The 20,567-nt window shown below is 36.4% G+C and overlaps 2 protein-coding genes and 1 pseudogene across 2 annotated transcripts; 2 read left to right on the top strand and 1 right to left on the bottom strand.

The window, feature by feature from the left end:
* Positions 1–538: 538 nt before the first annotated feature.
* LOC117920759 (adenylosuccinate synthetase 2, chloroplastic) lies at positions 539–5,377 on the top strand. The gene is made up of 4 exons (XM_034838371.1): positions 539–996; positions 3,184–3,876; positions 4,379–4,690; positions 4,900–5,377. Exons 1-4 carry the CDS (start codon positions 703–705, stop codon positions 5,068–5,070), a joined length of 1,470 nt encoding a protein of 489 aa, XP_034694262.1. The 5' UTR covers positions 539–702; the 3' UTR covers positions 5,071–5,377.
* A 738-nt stretch (positions 5,378–6,115) lies between these two features.
* On the top strand, positions 6,116–18,472 carry LOC117920758 (DNA-binding protein SMUBP-2). Its single transcript, XM_034838370.1, has 15 exons — positions 6,116–6,275; positions 6,361–6,465; positions 6,681–6,749; positions 7,131–7,220; positions 7,345–7,428; positions 7,742–7,906; positions 8,929–9,116; positions 10,125–10,197; positions 11,177–11,230; positions 14,945–15,202; positions 16,611–16,817; positions 16,970–17,073; positions 17,407–17,551; positions 17,728–17,862; positions 17,969–18,472. Exons 1-15 carry the CDS (start codon positions 6,186–6,188, stop codon positions 18,143–18,145), a joined length of 1,944 nt encoding a protein of 647 aa, XP_034694261.1. The 5' UTR covers positions 6,116–6,185; the 3' UTR covers positions 18,146–18,472.
* A 965-nt stretch (positions 18,473–19,437) lies between these two features.
* LOC117920761 lies at positions 19,438–20,565 on the bottom strand (annotated as a pseudogene).
* Between the last annotated feature and the right edge of the window lie 2 nt (positions 20,566–20,567).

Raw genomic sequence — 20,567 nt, forward strand, 5'->3', positions numbered from 1 at the left:
TTGTAGAGGAGGGGAGAAATTTTTATTGAGTTTAAATGTTTTGTTTTCTCGGTTTGCAAACATTTTCGAAAAGATTTCTCAAACAAAAGATTTAATTAACATGTCTAGTTAATTACCTTTGTATAAAATTTATTATATCAATGCAAATTAGGTAAATGTTTGAATATAAAACGAAATGTAAAAAAAAATTCCCAACCAATTTCTTATTAATTTATTTTACAATAAATATTATTAATTAATTTTTTATTTTAGTGCTGCCATTAAGGAAAAAAAAAATTGATACAGAGGAAAAATATAATATTTGAAAATTCAAACTTATTCATATTTAAGGAAAAACCAAAAAAAAAAAAAAACCAGCAAAAAGGAAAAAAATCAGTACTTAATAATTTTGACTCTCACGTGTGTTTGCTACGAAGGGCGGCGTTATAAGAGAACCGTGCGGGTGAGTCACCGAGACTTTTCAAAGTTCCCACTTCCCACAAAGGAATAAAGGAGATCAAACCGTGATTCCAACGCAACATCCACAAAAAATAGCCAGATTTCCGTGGGTCACAGCGCTGGTCCCTCCAGCGCGGGTGACGTGATCACTTTCCACCTTCCACTTTTCCCAGTCGTCGAAACCCCTACTCCAGTCCCCGTTGTCTTAAAACCTCACAGTTTCTCTCTCTAAAATTCTCTCGCTTTTTCTATCTGAACTTCGCTATGAATATCTCATCCCTAACCCTCGATTCAAATCCCATTTCGAGAACTTTTAGTGCGGCAAACCCTAGAACACAGAGGTCGCCGTTTATTCGCCACAGAAATGTCGTCGTTTGCTCTGTGAAGTCCGTTCCTTCATCCCCGTCGTTGGTGGCTGCACCGGCCGGCGAAGGTTTGAACCGGATCGAATCGTTGAGTCAAGTCTCTGCAGTTCTGGGATGTCAGTGGGGTGATGAAGGGAAAGGCAAGCTCGTCGACATCTTGGCCAAACATTTCGACATCGTCGCTCGCTGTCAGGTATATACTCTTTGGGTTTTGGGTTTTGGGTTTTGGTTTTTGAGTTTGCAAAACTTCTCCTCTGAATTTCATTCTCTGTTATAGCATAAAGTTTCGTAATTTTTTTATGGAAAATGTGGTTGTGTATTTGTATGATATTAATAACATGAAGATTTGTGATTTTCGTTCGGTAAACGGGGAAGCTGTATCGGTGATTTTATGTACGGACATGATTATATTTTGTGTATGATTGGGGGAGAGCATTCATTTGCTTTGTCTCGTTTGGGAAAAACTTCAATATGATAAAAAAAATAAATTATTTTGCACCCTTTTCCAGTTACTTATATGTAAACGAGGGCGTTGAGCATCTAAATTCACAACTTTGAAGGGGAATTAAAAAATTTATCAAAAATTTCTTCCGTGTCCTCGCTCAATTCCTTTCCTTTATGAATACTCGATTCCAAATACAATGCCAATTGAGATTGTACTAGGTTCCACACTTTGTAATATGGCTTTGATTAATATTTTTTGTTGAGCGTGTGTCTGATACTTCAATTCGGCTCCAGTTTAGACCGTTCACAACTTCAGAATATTACATGTAAACATCTATGTTGCCTGGTTCAGGTTTATCATTAATCTGTTTTATTGCTAATGATTCCTTTACCTGATATGAGTAATAGTGCATATATAAGTATCTTCTTTTCCTTTCTATTTCCTTGTTAAAAATGTGTTTTTTTAGAAGAATGAGTTTTGGTTTTGTCTATGCATGATGGGTCGCTGCTTGCTTGTTGGGTTTGCCAATCCTAAAATCTGGAGGTTAGCTAAGTCCGTTGGCAAATAGGGGAATTGCATTCATGAATTCTTTGTTTGATTCTTTGGGCTTCTTTGGATCCGCTTGACATAATTTCCCTCTAAGTATTCTGATCTCCTCTCTGCCTGGTGATTGAACTAGTTGACGTACTCCACAAGGATGAGCTTCTGCAATCAAGTGTGATTAGGGGAATCTTGACTACACCCCTCAGTACAAGGTTCTGCACTAGAATTTGCACGAAAAGACTGGCTCAATGCTGGTGGTTCAACTTCAGTATTGAGTGTGAAGTTGAGTATGGGAGATGGATTATGGTTACGACGGATACAAACATGTTTGTATTTCCTGGAGCTTTGGTGTCCGTATATACTTGTTGTTGACCTACCTAGGGTTAGTCGACCATGGGTAGGTTGATTATTGATTGCCTGGTCTTATGAGAGTAGAGTCAAGTTGTTATTAGCTAGTCAACCCTAATTTTTCAGGTGGCACCATGATTACTACTGTGCCTTGTTCGTGATCGGATGGTCATGTCTGCTCACATGGCGGCCAGCGGATAATCAGGAATTATGGGATAGTCAACTCCCAGGTGCCTTCCTACTATGCCATCCTTGGGTGGGCCTATCACCTAGGTCAATGGAACTAGGCAGCCTTGTCAACCATGGTGGTACAGAGAATGCGCCTTGCCTGATGCCATGCTATAGTCAAGCACTAGTGCTTGGGTTTTGAAGCAATAGAGGGTTTCCCTCTGATTGGGCTTCTCCCAGTCTATGGTATCCGGGTTATACAGTCTTGGGCTTTGGATTTTAATGGTTTTACTTGGACCCGGACCCACTTAGACTGGCTGAGTGGGGTGGCTCCTTCAGATAAGTAAACAAAATATGTGGCAACAACCTTTCATATCTTTAACTAGATTGGATAGAATATTCCTGGCAAATATAACTCTTAACTCGTGTATTTCCAAGCATATTAATGCAGGTAACCCCATGTAATCAGAGCATGCAAGAGCTGGCCTGTGATGTGTGTCCAACAATTGATATGATGAGGGACTGGCAGCATGCAACTTCTCAGTTGCATATGATGCAAGGCTGTTTGGAAAATGTGAAACGATGCCAAGTGGTTCAGTAACATACTCAACATCACATTTGAAGGGACACCATTTTATTGAGATTTAAACCCCTTCACATGGGATTGTAAAATAGGATGTTTTTAGAATGCATGCACACATACATACATACGTATATATATACATACATATATAGTTTATTTAAAAAGAAGTTATCATGGTTTTGATTGAGCTCACAGTTGACTGGTTGGATTTTGTGCTCACCTAACAACCATTATATTGGTAATTACTAACTTTTTCTTAGTCTGAAATCTTTAATTCGGTAACTTGATTCCAGGGTGGAGCTAATGCTGGGCACACTATCTACAATTCAGAGGGCAAGAAGTTTGCTCTTCACCTTGTTCCCTCAGGAATTCTTAATGAGGAGACAATGTGTGTTATTGGGAATGGTGTTGTGGTGCATCTGCCAGGGCTATTTGAAGAAATTGATGGCCTTGAATCTAATGGAGTCTCTTGCAAGGGTAGGATATTAGTATCTGACCGTGCTCATCTGTTATTTGATTTCCATCAAGTGGTTGATGGGCTTAGAGAAGCTGAGCTTGCTAAGTCCTTTATTGGTACCACCAAAAGAGGCATTGGACCCTGTTACTCAAGCAAAGTGATTCGCAATGGCATAAGAGTATGTGACCTCAGGCACATGGATACTTTCCCTCAGAAGCTTGATCTTTTATTATCAGATGCAGCTTCAAGATTCAAAGGTTTTGAGTATGGGCCAAACATGCTCAAGGAAGAAGTTGAAAAATACAAGAGATTTGCTGAGAGGTTGGAACCCTTCATTACTGATACTGTGGACTTCATGAATGAATCCATTTCACAGAAGAAGAAGATTTTGGTTGAAGGTGGTCAAGCAACCATGTTGGATATTGACTTTGGCACTTATCCTTTTGTTACTTCCTCCAGTCCATCTGCAGGTGGGATCTGCACTGGTCTTGGCATTGCCCCTAGAGTCCTGGGTGATCTAGTTGGAGTGGTAAGTGGGTACTTTTTTTAACTACATAAAGGAAAAAATATGAACAAGTGGTACTTCTTCTATTGATTTTTCATTTGCAATTTTTTTCTTCATAAAGAGGATAATTATTCTCTTTTACATGGCAAGGCTGTTCATTAAAGTTTGGTATCATCGGAGAGCTTTTTGTTGCAAAATTTATTAAAAATCTATTATGTTTTCTTTCTGGTTGTCTGGTGGAATATGTGAAATTTGGTTACTAAGTATGTACTTGTTATTGAACCCTGTGTGCCTTTTTTCCAAAGAACTTTCTCTTTAGAGGTTTCCATGAGGTTCTAGAAATGCAATTTAATTTGTTTTCTTGGAAAATATGTATGATAAAAAATAATACTTTAAGCTATAATCTAGAAAATGGCATATATTGTATTTTTTTTTTTTAATTTTTTGGCATTTGGCCATATCGAGATTCCTTACTACCTAGTTTAGGTTCCTAACTTCTACTTGAACTTGAACTTTTCTTGTGCAGGTAAAAGCATACAATACAAGAGTTGGTTCAGGTCCTTTTCCAACGGAGAACTTGGGTAGAGTTGGTGACCAACTCAGGTTTGCAGGGCAGGAGTTTGGCACTACCACTGGTCGTCCTCGTCGTTGTGGCTGGCTAGATATAGTTGCGCTGAAGTACTCCTGTCAGATTAATGGCTTTTCTTCTCTGAATCTCACCAAGCTTGATGTCTTATCAGATCTATCCGAAATATGGCTGGGGGTTGGTTACAAAGAAATTGATGGCAAACCAATCAAATCTTTCCCTTCAGATCTCCGTGCTCTTGAGCAACTGCAGGTAAGCATTCTTTTTCATATATACTCATAAGCAGATTTGAGTTCTGTGTGGTCTTTTGCTGTTAATCAAATCCACTGCTGAACAATCCTTCAGACTGGAAGTGCATAGAATTAAGAATTTTATTTTGTTACCTTGGCATTCTATGTCTTGATTATTGATAAAAGAGTTTGAGAGAGTTAATTTTGATTGATTCTGGGTATAACGTGTAGGTGGAGTATGAAATTTTACCTGGGTGGAAGACTGATATTTCCGGATTCAAAAACTACTCTGACCTCCCAAAGGCTGCACAGCAGTATGTGGAAAGGATAGAAGAACTCGTTGGTGTACCCATCCATTACATTGGTGTCGGTCCCGGGCGCGAAGCCCTTATATACAAATGATCTTGATTTTTCGCTTTGGAAGCCCCAAGGGTAGTACATGTTCTCAGAGGTGAGATGGGACGTCTATTGCTGGAAGAATTTATCCCCCTTAATGATGGGGAGTTAGTTTTGGATAAAAAGAAATGATCACTCCTAATACCTTCTGTTTAAGAATAATTTGTTCTACATTTGGAGGCTGATTTCGATATGTAGGAAACCTAAAAAGTTGTTCTACTCTGTTAACTTCATTACCAATTTACCCTTGTTAGGGATCTTGATGTGTAATCAAATTTTCAATTATTGATTTGCACATTACATTGTTGCAGAAGTTGAGCTGTTGATGAGATTCTTGGAACCTAGCTAAGGTTGTCTGTGTCACCAGTTTTCAGCCAGGGGACCAAATACAGCCCTGCAGATGTGGCTAATAGATTCGGTTTTCAACTATTATAAAACATCTGCTCGGTTTCAAAATATTTTTTAAAAGGTTTTTCTTTCATATTTATTATTATTTTTATATATTGTAGACTTTATTAAAGTAATTTATTGTTGTTAGATTATGATTAAATTAATATATACATATATTTATTATATTTTGCACTATAAATTTTAAACTTTAAATTCAAACTGATTTTATTTATTTTTAAAAATAAATTGAATTTAAGATTTAAATTATTAAGTAACAATGAGAGATATACGTTTTTCATATATCATAAATTTAGTTTTTTAATTAATTTTTTTATTTTTTATTCATATTACACGTTAAATATAAATATAATATGATATATTCTATTAAATATATTAAATATCGAGATGAAAGAGGGGTTAACCCAACAATTTTTTTCACTAACTGATCCCTTTAAATGATTGTCAGAAAACATTTTAAGTGATTCTAAATTTTAAAAAATTTAAAATTTGCTTGACAACTACATCAATTAAAAAAAAAAAAACGTATAAATCTAATTAATATATATTTACACGCGCGCGAAATCCAATGAAATAATCAAGAATCTTAATGGTAAAATTAAGAAACTCACAAAAAACCTTTTACCTGTTAAATTCCAGCCGTTGGCCAACGTTCATAGTCTCTCTCCCCCCCTCTCTCAGTCAAAACATCAAGCAGAAGGGGAGTGGCAGCAATGGAGGGAGGGAAGTCGAACAAGAAATCTAGTGCTATTTCTCTTCAACAGTTCATTTCCACCATCGCCCCTTTAATCGATTTGGAAAAGGCACACTCTCACTCTCTCTCTAAGCCGTGTAAGTAAGTTAGGTATTAAGAGTTAATTTATTGAATCAATTTTGGTTATTATATAGGATGCGGAGATATCCGGTTCAATCAGTTCAGGATCGTTGCGGAATTTGGATACTGCTCAAAAAAGGGGTTCCACCATTCTTAATTTGAAATGTGTTGATGCTCAGGTCACTTTTTATTGATTTATTTATTATTATTTTTATTTGCTGCTCCCGTTTGCTGTCCAGAAATTGCAGGAAAATTATCCTATTCAACTCCTCCCGCTTTTATCATGTGTTTCAAAATTTTCTTTTATTTTCATGTAATTTCTTGGCATCCAAATGTGATGTAAATTACTTAGGTTTTGTTGTGACTGACTTGCTACTTTTGGTTTTGATAATAGACTGGGCTAATGGGTAAGACACTTCTTGAGTTTCAGTCTACTAAAGGAGATGTTCTTCCCGCTCACAAGGTGCTTTCCTTTGTTGATTTTGTTGTGCCATTCTGAATTTACATGTAATCACTGCTTAAAGAATATTCCAAATTAATTGTGCACAATGTACAATGGAAAATAATTTTACTCGATCTGTACAGTTACTTCTGAATCTGCCAAAAATAATATTATCTCAAAATTTGAATGTGTTGAATGAAAAGGATCTGTCCCCTTTAAGTGCTATCTCACCTAAAGTAAATCCATAGAAGAATGACAAGCATCAATTATTTTATAACGTCTACAATTGGGATAGATATTCTTTGTGATGTCCCCAATGGATGATTTTCTTTCATTGCTCCTTGTTTCAATTTATTATTATTATTATTATTATTATTGTTCTTGTTCTTGTTCTTGTTGCAGTTTGGGACTCATGATGTGGTTGTTTTAAAACCAAACAAGGCTGATTTAGGGTCTCCTGCCCTTGGACAAGGTGTCGTTTACCGCCTCAAGGTCAATCTGGATTTGAAACGACTTGTTGTCACATGTTTTGGTAGCATTGTTGTTTGTAATGGAAAATCATCCTGCTCTTCTAATTTGTGCATTGGGTGTGTGACTTGGCATACATTTTGAACAGGACTCATCAATCACTGTTGCTTTTGATGATATTCCAGAAGAGGGTTTAAATAGTCCTTTGCGCCTTGAGAAAGTGGCAAATGAGGTGTGGATTTTTTTTTTGGTCTTTCTACTAATGGTACTTTATTGATGCCTTCACTTGATAAGTTCTCAAAGAATTGGACATCAAACACTAGTTTTAATTTTTTTCTATTTTTCCAAATCATTTTTTTATGTCTATTTTTTTTTTTTTTTTTTGGTGTAAATTGGTAGTCACAACTAAAAAAATTCGCAGAAGGGAAAGTGATATTAATTGTTGATGTGTCTGGAATGATCTAGTTTTTGTTGGCGTGTCTTTCAATCTTCGATTTTATTATGCTGTCCTTGATTAAGGCTGCATGCTAAATTTCATATTGTAGGTGACATATCGTAGAATGAAGGATGCCCTGGTACAACTGAGTAAAGGTGTGCACAAGGGACCTGCTGCTGATTTAATTCCAGTATTATTTGGAGAGAGACCGCCAACAGTGTCAAAGAAGGATGTTACGTTCACCCCATTTAATTCCAACCTCGATCACTCTCAGGTGTTTAAATTTAATTTGTCATATTCCCTTCTATGGAAACACAAAATTTACTATCTAGACAATTCATTATGGTTTAAATGTATATTGTTCATAGCAATTTTGCTCCTTGTACAGTGATTGCACCTGTTCAGTGAAGACAACCAAAAAGTAAAACAGATGTGCACTGTTCTGAAATTTCTAAAATGAAGTGGATGATTTTCTTCAAAACTTTGTAATTGTTTTCTCCAACTGTCATATATTTTTTCTCACTTTGTTTTCTCATTGGATGGGTTTATGGTTGATATAGCCTTTTTTGACATGTTGATCATGGATGGTCACATGGTTTCCCATTGATCGGAGATTGCAATAGCCTTTTTTGCATATTTATTATCATGTTTATGGAGTATTACACTTATTATAGTTAGAAAGATTTTTTTTTTTGTATTTGTTTAAAATCCCAAAATGCTATGGAATTTTCATCACTTGTTTCCAGAAATTTTTGGATGACACATATGTTGAAAGCTATTTATTTCCATGAAACTTTGCAGAATGAGGAATTTTAATGAAGTTTTAGGTGTATTTGGCAATGAAATAAATCAACTTCTCAAATATGTTGTTAATTTACAATGTCAATGATGTTCTTCTCCCCATCTTTCATTTCTCCAGAATCAGGTGCACTTGCAAAAAACATTAATATTTGGATGTGTTAGGTCCTTTATATTAACATTAGGAATTTGACTTGTAACTTTGTGTTCATTAATTAGTTTGTTGACCATTTCTTGAACAGTTGGGTGAATGTAGATGATTAGAGATTAAGGCTCTGATTTGGCATATCTCACTTGGTATATTCGTGGGGCCATTTATGCTGGTTTAAATTTTTGATTGAAAGATATATCATTGTGACTCTTGTTGTCTTGGAGATTGATTCTATGTATAGGCATGGGTTCATGTATGCTTAAATATTTGTCTTTATTTGCTAAGCTCCATGCGTACTTAATTTTTCAGAAACTAATGCACATTCTCTTTCATTTATTTATTTAAAGAAAGATGCCATTTCAAAGGCCCTGTCATCCAAGAATGTATTTTTGCTGCATGGGCCTCCTGGAACTGGAAAAACCACAACTGTTGTGGAAATTATCTTACAAGAAGTGAAACGGGGGGCAAAGATTCTCGCTTGTGCTGCTTCAAATATTGCCGTTGATAACATTGTCGAGCGACTTGTCCCCTATCGGTATGGTAGTCCTTTAATTAATGTATAAACTCTTTCTAGTTAAAGCCTGAAGGTATATGTTCTAGTCTCCATTGAAGAACTGTTGGTATAATAAATGGATATTACATTACACTGGTTTCTTTTGATGTTCTCATGCAAATATGAACGAAAATATTGTTCAAGTAATTAGGGTGCTAAAAAACTTGTTATCCGTTGAATAACCAATTTTCTTAATAGTTTAAGCTTCTAGGATTTGAGCCTATAATGAATATCTTGCACTTTAACAACCTTTCACGTGTAACCTCAATTTTGGGGTTACACTTGGGCTTAATAAACTGATACCATGCTGAACAACCAATTTTCCTAAAAGCTTAAGCTTATAGGATTTGAGCTCACAGTGTTTATCATGTACTCTAATATTATCCTTTTCATCACCCTATTTCTGGTTCTGTTTATTTGGCAACCATGGTTACATCATATGCACCCTCCCTCACATTGTTTATTTGCACTATAAACAATATAGTCTATTTCAACTTCTTTAATCTGGGGAATATTCTATATTTGTGGAAAATATTCATCAAACAGTAATCTAAAATAGCTAAAAATACCAACTTTTTGTGGACTAGCTATGTTTCAGATAGATGTGAAGCAAGATTGCTTTAGGCACCATTCCATATTCAAATAGCTAAAATTACTGAACTTTTGTGGGACTAGCTATTTCGATTAGATGTGAAGTAAGTTTGCTTCACTTGCATTCTGCTGTATTTTGTTTGGACTCTCATCTTAACTAATGTACATGCAACTATGTTCCTCATTGACTGATGAAGACCTTTGATTCCACTTATGTTCTTAATTCTAGGCTTGTTGCCGAACAGTCAAGTTAACCTTATCAAATGTGATGGCCTCATGTATTAACTATTAATCCAAAGTACTTAAAGAAGAATTCTTTTTATAAGTTATCAGTTTGCATATGTCCATCAGTTCATGATTAAGCTTAGTCGCTTGTTTTCTGTGTCATTTTTTCATTAGAGTAAAGTTGGTGAGGTTGGGGCACCCTGCACGTTTACTGCCTCAAGTTCTGGAGAGTGCATTGGATGCGCAGGTAATAATTACCTTTATTTTGCAAAGAAAAAACTTGGATAATGAAATCTTATTTTTTGGATAGTGGTTAAGATGTGGATTTTATAATGTGAAATGTGTTGATAACTCATAAACATTTCTCTATAGGGACCAATAAGTTTTATCAAATTTTTGTAGGACCATACATTAATCTTTGAAAGTATATTTTTGGATTTGTTTGGACTTTTTCTAATGAAGTCAAATACCAATTGTGTCAACCTTTGAAAATGTCTTATATATTTCTTTACTATCAACTTTCTGAAAACTTCATAATATAAAAATAATAAAGAAATCATCCACTACTAAAAAATTTGAAAAGTTTATCATGTAATAACAGATTTGAAACAAACTCATCCATAACAATGGGGGGTTGTTCATAAGAAATTTGTTTTTCGGCTAAAACATGGGAATGGTAAAATTTTAACTAATAATGTTGAAGGGTAATAAGAATTATGAAAGAACTTTAAAGTTACATGGAAAAGAATTTTCAAAAAATTGATGGATCATACTTGCGTTCAAGGAAAAAGTGGAATTTTATGTACTTTTCCCTTTATATATGCTAATTCGGGCTGCATGATTTGCATGATTCCGGTGTTCATCCTTTTTCCTGTGAGCACGCCATGAGAGCTTGTATGAGCATATGCAGATTGAGCCTATATTTGCATCCTCATTCTTTCTGAAAGTAATTTAGCATCTGATCTTATTCCTTTTCCTGGTTAATAGAACATATGCATAACACATCTTTTCTCCCATTCATGATTTAGAAGCTTTCTTTTCTATATCTTATGGTTACTGATTAATTCAAATGTATCTGGGGTATTTCCCCTTTTTATTTTTTTCAATGCTGGCTTTTGGTATAGATGAGATTTCTTTTTCCCTAGAAATACTGATTTTCCGTTAATTATTTGTCCACCTCTGAGCCATTGTTTACTTCATATACTTACTTACTTGGTTCCTGTTAGGTTCTGCGAGGGGATAATACTGCTCTTGCGAATGATATTCGGAAGGAAATGAAGGTAAAGATTCAGAGAAAATTTGAAGTCATTAATTGCTTCATGATATCCAGCCATGTTTGCAGTTTCAAATTGATGTTATCTTACCTATATTGCATGATGATGCCTTTGTATAATCTTTATCGGTTAATAATATCAGTGGATAATAATTGAATGTTATAATAACAGTATCCAATCTCACTTATTTGGTAAACCCTTCACTTATCAAGGCTTGATATATGAGCCTTACGTTCTAAGGGATGTGATTCTGGAGCTTAATTCCTGGATTTTTTATTCTTCAATCTCCTTGATTTTGGAAGTCTTACTCAAGCTATTAAAAGGTTTTGGACTAGTTTATGTAACTCCATGAGCAACCTTTGGCTTCAGTGTGGAGTGTGGAGGAAATTTTTTGGCCTTTAAGTAGCGTTATATATATTTCCTTGAATCATTAATTATTTGGTTTTGTCCTTTGTTATTGCTATGACACCACTGCAATATTTCTATTCCGTAAGAATCTTACGTTTTTTGTTTTTTCAGAGATGATTTTTTTTTATAAATAAACAGGAAGTATATTATCGAAAGACAAACAACTACAAAGCATACAGGATGTATACAAGGCAGCCTAAACCTCTAAGAGCAAGCTTTGAAACAAAAAACCTCACAAGCCCTTAAGTGGATGCCAACCACTCCAAAAAACCTATAAGTGAAGAGGACTCCTCTCCAATATACAATCTAGCCCAACTCCATAAGTTACATATAAAAGAATTTTTGAGTTTCTGTACTGCTAAAGAACCCCCCCTAAAAGCTAATCTATTCATTTCCTTCCAAACCATCCAAAAAATACACAACAGAATGGATTTTCAAATCTTTTTCCTTTTTTTGCCCGCAAAAGGGCCCCTCCAGCTAATTAATACCTCTTTTACTGTTTCTGGGAAAACCCACTGAATGCCAAACGAGACAAAGACAATCTCCCAAAGAACTCTGACCACGCTACAGTGTAAAAGTATATGATTTACAATTTCTTCTTCACAACCACACAAATAACAACGATTTGGGAGCTGCCACCCTTTTTTTTGGAGTCTATCTAGGGTAAGAACCTTCCCCCACGTAGCCTTCCAAGCAAAAAAAGCAACTTTGGTTGAGACTCTAGCCACCCAAATGCAATTCTTCGGGAAAGAAATGTCATTAGGTGTAATCAACAATCTATACGCTTCCTTAACACCAAACTTTCCATTTCTCCCACCCTTCCAAGTAACTGAATCCTCCTCCAAAGTTAGCCTGTAGCCCCTCAAAACAGTTAACAAGTCTCCTACCAAATCCAACTCCCAATCATTAAATGCTCTAATGAAACTTAGATTCCATCCTCCCTGTCCAAAATTCGGATTCCAAACTTCATCCACGGTTGCATTCCTATGGACAACCAAAGCATATAATTGGGGAAAACTTTGGGACAACGCTGCAAGGCCACACCAATGATCAGTCCATAATCTAATTTTAGTATCATTACCAACTGTTAACTCTATATTTTCCCAACACCAATTTGTTTCCTTCAAAATCTCCTTCCAAAACCCCACTCCAAAGGTCCCATTAGCCTCATTTGTCCTCCAACCAAGCCCCTCTTGCCCATACTTCACCGAAATCACCTTCTTCCAAAGGTTTTCCTTTTCAAAGGCAAATCTCCATATCCATCTGCCAAGCGAGGCCTTATTCAAAAGTTCTAGCTTCCTTATGCCTAGCCCACCCTTCTCCTTATCCACACACACCACCTCCCATTTAACTAAGTGGGCTTTCCTCTCCAAGGTTCCCCCACCCCATAGAAAATCTCTTTGCAATTTTTCTAGTCTTCTTGCTACTACCTTGGGCATTCGAAATAGAGACATCTGGTAGACAGGCATACTAGCCATTCAGAGATGATTTTTGATGCAGGCAATTGCGTTGTTAGAATTTAAGTGCAGTTCTATTGTTCATTAAAATCAAATAATTAATATAATATATTTCTTCCAGCATTAGTTGCTTGCTCACACACTTTGATTGGAATTCTTGTTGGGTAGAGAATCTGGGTCTGTTCAGAATTGGAGACCTGTCCTAGTAACTGTGAACTTCAGATTCCAATAATTGTGTTTCAGTGAGCACAGAAAAGATATAGATTCTGTTCTCTGTTAACATTGTGGCAATATGGGCTGAATTTGAATTTCTGTTATTATTAGCATACAGTGAATGATCCATGGAAAAAATCAATTGAAACTTTGGGTTCCACGCAGCCTCACATAGTGCAATAGAGCACAGGCATGCAGGGAGCTTGATGTACTTATGTTATTGTAGGATGATATGTTAGGAAGGAACTCTCTTTTCTCTCTCTCTCTCTCTCTCTCTCTCTCTATATATATATATATATATATATATATATATGCATGTATGCATGCATGTGTACTCTCTGCTTCATGGGGCCATGATAGAAGCCCTAACTGCAGACAGACATGACCTTCTTTGCCATATATCCCTGAGCTCCAGGATAAAACAAAGCTGAGGTGCGGAACTAGAACTTGGAGACGGAGTGACTGATCTGCCAGACTAGCAAGGTTCTAAGGCAGGATTGAGCTGAGCCACAGAACACCAGGCTGCTGGATTTCAGGAGCTCAGGACCTGCAGGCTCAGTACAGCTAGAAAAATGAAAAATGGATTACAGACCTGAAGCTCAGAACTACTGGGGAGAGATCAGCATTCCAAATTTTGCTGACTGCCATCCAACATGACTCCCGGCCATGCAAGTGCCAATGATTGAAAGGGAACTCCCAGATAGAGATACAAACACATAGGGGGAGAATGGGCCTGTTTGAGGAGAGACCACATAGAAGAAGTCATATGAAGGGAACCCCCATCCAACATGACACCCAGCATGCAAGTGCCAATCTCCTTATAACCTTCCATAACCCAACCCCGTACACACCTCTCACCTCCTTAGAAGACCAACTCCCTTCATTCTCCCCATTGTGGGTTAAAGTACATGATATACATTTTGGGCCTCAATCCTGCAAGCTTAAGCTTTTAGAGAAGTTGGTAGTTCAATGCAACATGTAGCGAGAATTGTTCAGGATCATCAAAAAATTTGCTTAGCTCTCTAGCCTGTCAGATGCCTAAATTGAAGGTTAAACTGACTCAGAAACATGGTGTGAGTCCAAATTAATACTTGGATTTGAACCTCTGAAAAGGCCCTTTTGAATTTTACCGGGAAAGCAGGTGGTACTTTCCTTTTTTTCAGAATCACTTTATTTCTATAAATTGCTAGAAAAAAAATCATCTAAGGAATGCATGTGTTGACAGTGGGAGTAAAACCAGGAATAATTCTTTCCTGAAGTTGACTTCAAAGGATTTTCATCTTAGAGGTTGAGAAGCAGTAGATCTTTACTATTTTTTTCTTCAGAAGATGCTTTGAAGTTGGGCAATATTTTCTAAATGCTCCTATATATAGTTGTCACAATTGCAAATCAAAAGACCTTCTGTGTAAAGAACTGACTAGCCCCAAGGCAAATATGACATGGTGGACTTTGATTGCAAATGGACAAAAGGCATATATATATCACATCCTCATACTGGAAACCATTCCTTTTAATGGTTGCTTAAAATTGTGAGTGAATTATGAGGCTCATGTCTAGGAAGTTTCTTCGATTAATCTATTACTTTTGTCCCATTATGTTTTATTTATATGGTGATCATGTACCTGGTGAGTTCTTCTTTCAGGCATTGAATGGGAAGCTATTGAAGACCAAAGACAAAAATACAAGGAGGGACATCAGAAAAGAGCTTAAGACTCTTTCTAAAGAGGAGCGTAAAAGGCAGCAGCTTGCTGTGACGGATGTAATTAAAAACGCAAACGTGGTCTTGACAACTTTAACTGGTGCGGTTTCTCGGAAGCTGGAGAACATCTCATTTGATTTGGTAATTATTGATGAAGCAGCACAAGCGCTTGAGATAGCATGTTGGATAGCTCTACTAAAGGTAACAGTCTGAGGCACACATGCAAGTGCATTTTTAGCTGTGCAAAACACCTCACATGGTAAGGCATGTGAGCTGTGTTTGGACGCATATTTTTCTCTTGCTACTGAAATAGAAGTGTTCTTAACAAATGCATTGATGTAAAATGTGCATTAATCCTTAAATTGTTGGACAAAGACAAGCATTTATTGAAAATTGTAAGTCACCTTGGCCATTGATGGGAAAAGTTTTAAACTTAAAAAGGTGGTTTCTTTTGGTTTGAAACTTTATCTTTTGGGGAAAAAAAATTATTTAATAAAAACTCAATGTAAAATTATTAATTATAAGTTGTAACCACTCACAAGTTTGAGTTTGCTGTTTCAGGGTTCAAGGTTTCTATTGGTTTCCGAAACTTCTTTTTTCTGGAATTTTCTTTTCAGAAATTCCTATGCCGGAAATATTAATTATTCTCATTTATTGTTTATTGGACAAGCAAATTTCCTAAAACCTTAAGCAATCTGTGGATTCAATAAATTGGGAAAATAAACATGCCAAGAGGTTCAAATACATGACCTCCCGCCAAACAAAACTTTGGCACCATATTGATAACCGATTATCCTAAAAGCTTAGGAAAATAAACATGTTAGGATTTAGACCCTAGCATGCTCTCTCCCGCCAAACAAAACTTTGGCACCATATTGGATAGCCGATTTTCCTAAAAGCTTAGGGAAAATAAACATGTTAGGATTTAGACCCTAGCATGCTCTCCAATGTTGTTAAATGTATTCAAACTCTCCAACCTCATACAAATCTCAATTTTCTGTTTCTGGGTTAGTTTTTTTGCAACTTTTGCTTGTGGGATTTTTTTTTAAAATGAAAACCCAATACTAAAAGATAATTATTCTCATTTGTTGTTGAACATATTCAAACCCTCCAACCACTATCAATCTTTTTTATTTTTTATTTTTTTATATATATTAGAAACAAGAGATATATTAAGTTTGAAAAAAGTGCAAGAGGAGGATGAGAGGTCCTCCCCACATAATACAGAGAACTAAACAAAACAAGACTAAACACCTTCACTATACAAGGAGCACTATATACATAGGCGTACACAAATCTTCTCAAGATCGGATTCAAAACCTCTCAATGTTATCCACCCCCTTTGAATTACAAACCGAAAACCAACTGAGTTGAATAACATTGAATGGAATACCTCTAAAAGTGACGGTACAAGAGGCCTCCAACCACTAGCAATCTTGATTTGCTCTTCCAGGTTTCAAGATTTCTATTGGTTTTTTTGAAATTTTGTTTCTTTTGGGAAATTTTTTCCTAATGAAAACCCAATGCCAAAAGTTATTAGTTATTCTCATTTGTTTTGAAACGTGTTCAAACCCGTCAATCACTTACCAATCTTAGTTTGTTGTTTCAGGGTTCAAGGTGTATACTTGCAGGAGACCATCTTCAGCTTCCTCCAACCATCCAGAGTGTTGAGGCCGAGAAGAAAGGCTTAGGAAGAACCCTCTTTGAACGCCTTGCTGATTTGTATGGTGATGAAGTCATGTCTATGCTAACTGTACAGTATCGCATGCATGAGCTTATTATGAACTGGTCATCTAAAGAGCTATATAACAGTAAGGTGCTCACTTCATGCCTCAATATTAAACCACATAGTAATATTGTTTAATTGATAATGAGTAACTAAAACTTTAATTTTGGGACAATGACAAAAGGCGTATTATCCTGATTTTGTGTGTTTATGCTGATGACCGTGTGTGAGATATTTTACAGATAACAGCCCATCCAAGTGTTGCTGCACACATGCTTTCTGATCTTGAGGATGTAAAGAAGTCTTCTTCAACAGAATCAACCCTTCTTCTCATTGACACAGCTGGGTATGCTGTATGCAGTCTCCTGTTGCTATTTGCTAGGTTTCTCAAAACAATAGCTTGAATTAGTTAAGAGGGTGTTTGGAAAGATATGAAATGAAATATCTCCAGTTTTTGTAGGATTTGAAATGCACAAAATCATCATTTAGAGCTATATGATAAAGAAATTATCAGCAAGGTAATAGAAATTTGAAATGCTTAGAGGTGCCTTAAGTAAGTTTACGAAAATAAGGATTCCTTTCAAATGCTAGAAATGCCTTTTTTCACATGGTTTCCAAGTACCCCGGAGAACTTTTGCCTTGTGTTCTGTTATAATTTTTGGATGCTGACATGTTTCAGGTGTGACATGGAAGAAAAGAAGGATGAAGAAGATAGCACAATGAACGAGGGTGAAGCTGAGGTTGCTATATCCCACGCAAAAAGACTTGTCAATAGTGGAGTCCAAGCTTCTGATATTGGAATTATCACCCCTTACGCTGCGCAGGTACAACAGTTTCCTTACTTAATTTTAAATAAATCCATATTGGCTTGAGCTTTACAGACCATCAAACATTGTCTAGAATTAATTGCCACCAGATTAATTGGAGTCTGGGATCTAATTCAATTTTTACATGCTCATACCACAGAACTAGTTGTTAATTTATATTCCAACTATTGTAGGTTGTCTTGCTGAAGATGATGAAAAATAATGATGACAAGCTAAAGGACATGGAAATCTCAACAGTTGATGGATTTCAGGGTCGAGAAAAGGAAGCCATTATCATTTCAATGGCCAGGTCAAACTCAAAGAAAGAGGTATTTCTAGCTTCTTTGATAATATTATTGTCAAAAATCTCAATCAGCATCATGGCTGAAGTATAGAGAAGAATTTGATTTTAAATTTTTTTGCTTGATGTTTTAGGTAGGATTTCTGAGTGATAGGAGGCGAATGAATGTGGCTGTGACAAGAGCAAGGAGACAGTGTTGTCTTGTCTGTGACACGGAGACAGTGACCAGTGATAAGTTTTTGAAGCGATTAATTGAATATTTTGAGGAGAATGGAGAGTATTTAAGTGCTTCAGAGTATGGCCATGAATAAACAGATAGACTGGGACTAAGGTTCTATCCAAATCTGTCAAGCGTCATCAGTTTTTTTTTTTTTTTTGCTGCATTTGGTGATTTGAAGACTTAGATCTGGGAAATGGTTCCCAAAACCTGAGACCTCTGATGATTTATACCTGGAGCGACAGTTTGTTGATATTCTCCAAAATGGAGAAAAAATTGCGCTTCATTTTGTTTAATAGCAAAGTTATCTGGAAAATAGATGGTTAAACAAACCATCTTCATTTGTATTATGTTAATTACCCTGGAACATTATTTTTACCTGGTAATAGTATGCCTTGTCAGTGACGCTCACTTTATCTGATTTTATTTACTTACAAGATATGTGCCTAGTAGTTAGATTGCCCCTGTAACTTAAGCCTTTCCTTCATGGGAAGTATTACATCTGGAATTATATTAAATGTGGGTGGGCCAGACTTATCAAAATAAATAAATAAGTAAATAAATGTGGATGAGCCAGCTAGTTTTGACTCTATTGGAAATCTTACAGTAAGGTTTGATCTCCTCATCAAGGCTGGCAGGGATGGCAAAAGAAAAAGGAAAAGGTTGAGTCAACTACAAACATCTGTTGTTAATATGGGAATGGTCCCAAGTGCTCATGGGAATTTTTCCTCTGAAAGGGGTTTTGCATCTTGGAAATAATGGAACAGGCTCCATGTTATGTGGTACACTTCTATTTCATCAGAGTTTGAACTTCAGTCTTATAATCTTTTTCCTGTGAAATATACCCACTCACTGTTTACTGGTTGTATTTTGTACATGGGCAGGTTTCAGACTGGAAAATTTTATTTAGCCACCACCAGAGAAATATGGATTCCAGGTAACATCCTGTGTCTTTAGTTCATTTTAATGTGTTTGATTTTCAATTGTTGCACTAGTTTATTTGATAAGCAGGGTTTTTTGGCACAATCCATAGGATTATATGATGAAAGACGATTTTCTTCTATTCACCCAATGGATTACCTCAAGTAGACAGCCCCACATCAATAACAGGCAGATTATTGGTGAGGAGGCGTTCTCCCTTATAGGCTTCCTAGAGTGGATAGCTTCCATTTAAAGGGAGGTGATTTTTTGTTGTTGTTTTTTGAGGCCTTAGCTGCCTTGTATACTCCTTGTATACCTTGTGGCGTTGTGCCTTTTGAATGAAATTCCATTTAAAGGCAGATTATTTGTAACATGCTTCCTAGCAAGCTGCCTTTGTTGAGTAAGAAACAAAATCAAAGAAAAAGCACTTAATTAAAGACAGCCCCTATTGGCAAATGAACATATTCAATTAATGTCCTCTTCCAATCTTAAGTACTATAATGAACTCCAATTTCTGATCCTCTGCAACCCTAAGTACTACAATGAACTCCTCTTTCATCCTCTGCCACTATAACTACTATAACTAAGCATTTCTGTCCCTCTCTAGTGATCAAATTGAAACTGACTCTTTTATGGACCACCAGGAACTAGATTTAGAACCAACTAATCTACAGCTTGTTTCAATGACACTATTCGACCAAATGTAACTTCTGTGGTGCAAAATCCTACTATACCAAAACCTGCAGATCCTTTCAGACGTTCCAGATGTATGGAGGGAAAGCTGGCTCTTCATACATACCATAACCCTGGAAGTTACTGGCATCTGCTCCCTGATGATCCTCTATTCCACACATCTTGATCAGTGCATCCAAGCTGAAACTTTCCTCAGCAAAACCCACAAGTTCATTGTCATCTTTTAATGAAGATTCAGGTGCTGCCAAACTTTCTGTCATATTGCTTCCTTCTGACTGACATTCATCTCTTGGCATTCCCAGTCGCTGAAGAAACTTATTCAGATCAATCTGGGGCTTCTCTTCATGTTCTCCTGGTATCTGTTCTGGTGAAGATTCCATGTCTTTCTCGTTAGTTCCATGTCTTCATGGGTTCTGTTATGGGTTTTGTCATTCATGTTTTGAACATCAGTTTTTGAATCACAGGAAGAAGTAACCCCATTCTTCTTAAGATCTTCAAGCCTCTGATGAATGAGATGAACACTGGTTTGTGCATTTATATTGAACAAACCACTAGAAGGAAACATTGAAATGAAGTTCTTGGAGAGAAACCATTTTAAATTCTGAGATTTGATTGGTGTGTTGAAGTTACATTGCAGGTGGGGTAGATTGAGATAAGCATCTGGCCCATATAATATATAATATTCTTGCAGCTTCATCACAAGCCATGGTAGCTTTCTCAGCTGTCGTTAAAGAACCCAACCAAAGTCTGGTTCTTTCTCTCTCTTGTTTCTTCAACCCATTTTCCCCAGGTTCTTCGCCTAACTCCACAATACTCGCAGGTAGCATTCTGAGGCCCTCCATTGCCTCTTGTGGGACCTTTCTTCCATTGCTTTAATGGAGATTTTCTATTATTCTCCATGC

This window comes from Vitis riparia, chromosome 8, assembly GCF_004353265.1.
Source record: "Vitis riparia cultivar Riparia Gloire de Montpellier isolate 1030 chromosome 8, EGFV_Vit.rip_1.0, whole genome shotgun sequence".
Classification (NCBI taxonomy): Eukaryota; Viridiplantae; Streptophyta; class Magnoliopsida; order Vitales; family Vitaceae; genus Vitis; species Vitis riparia.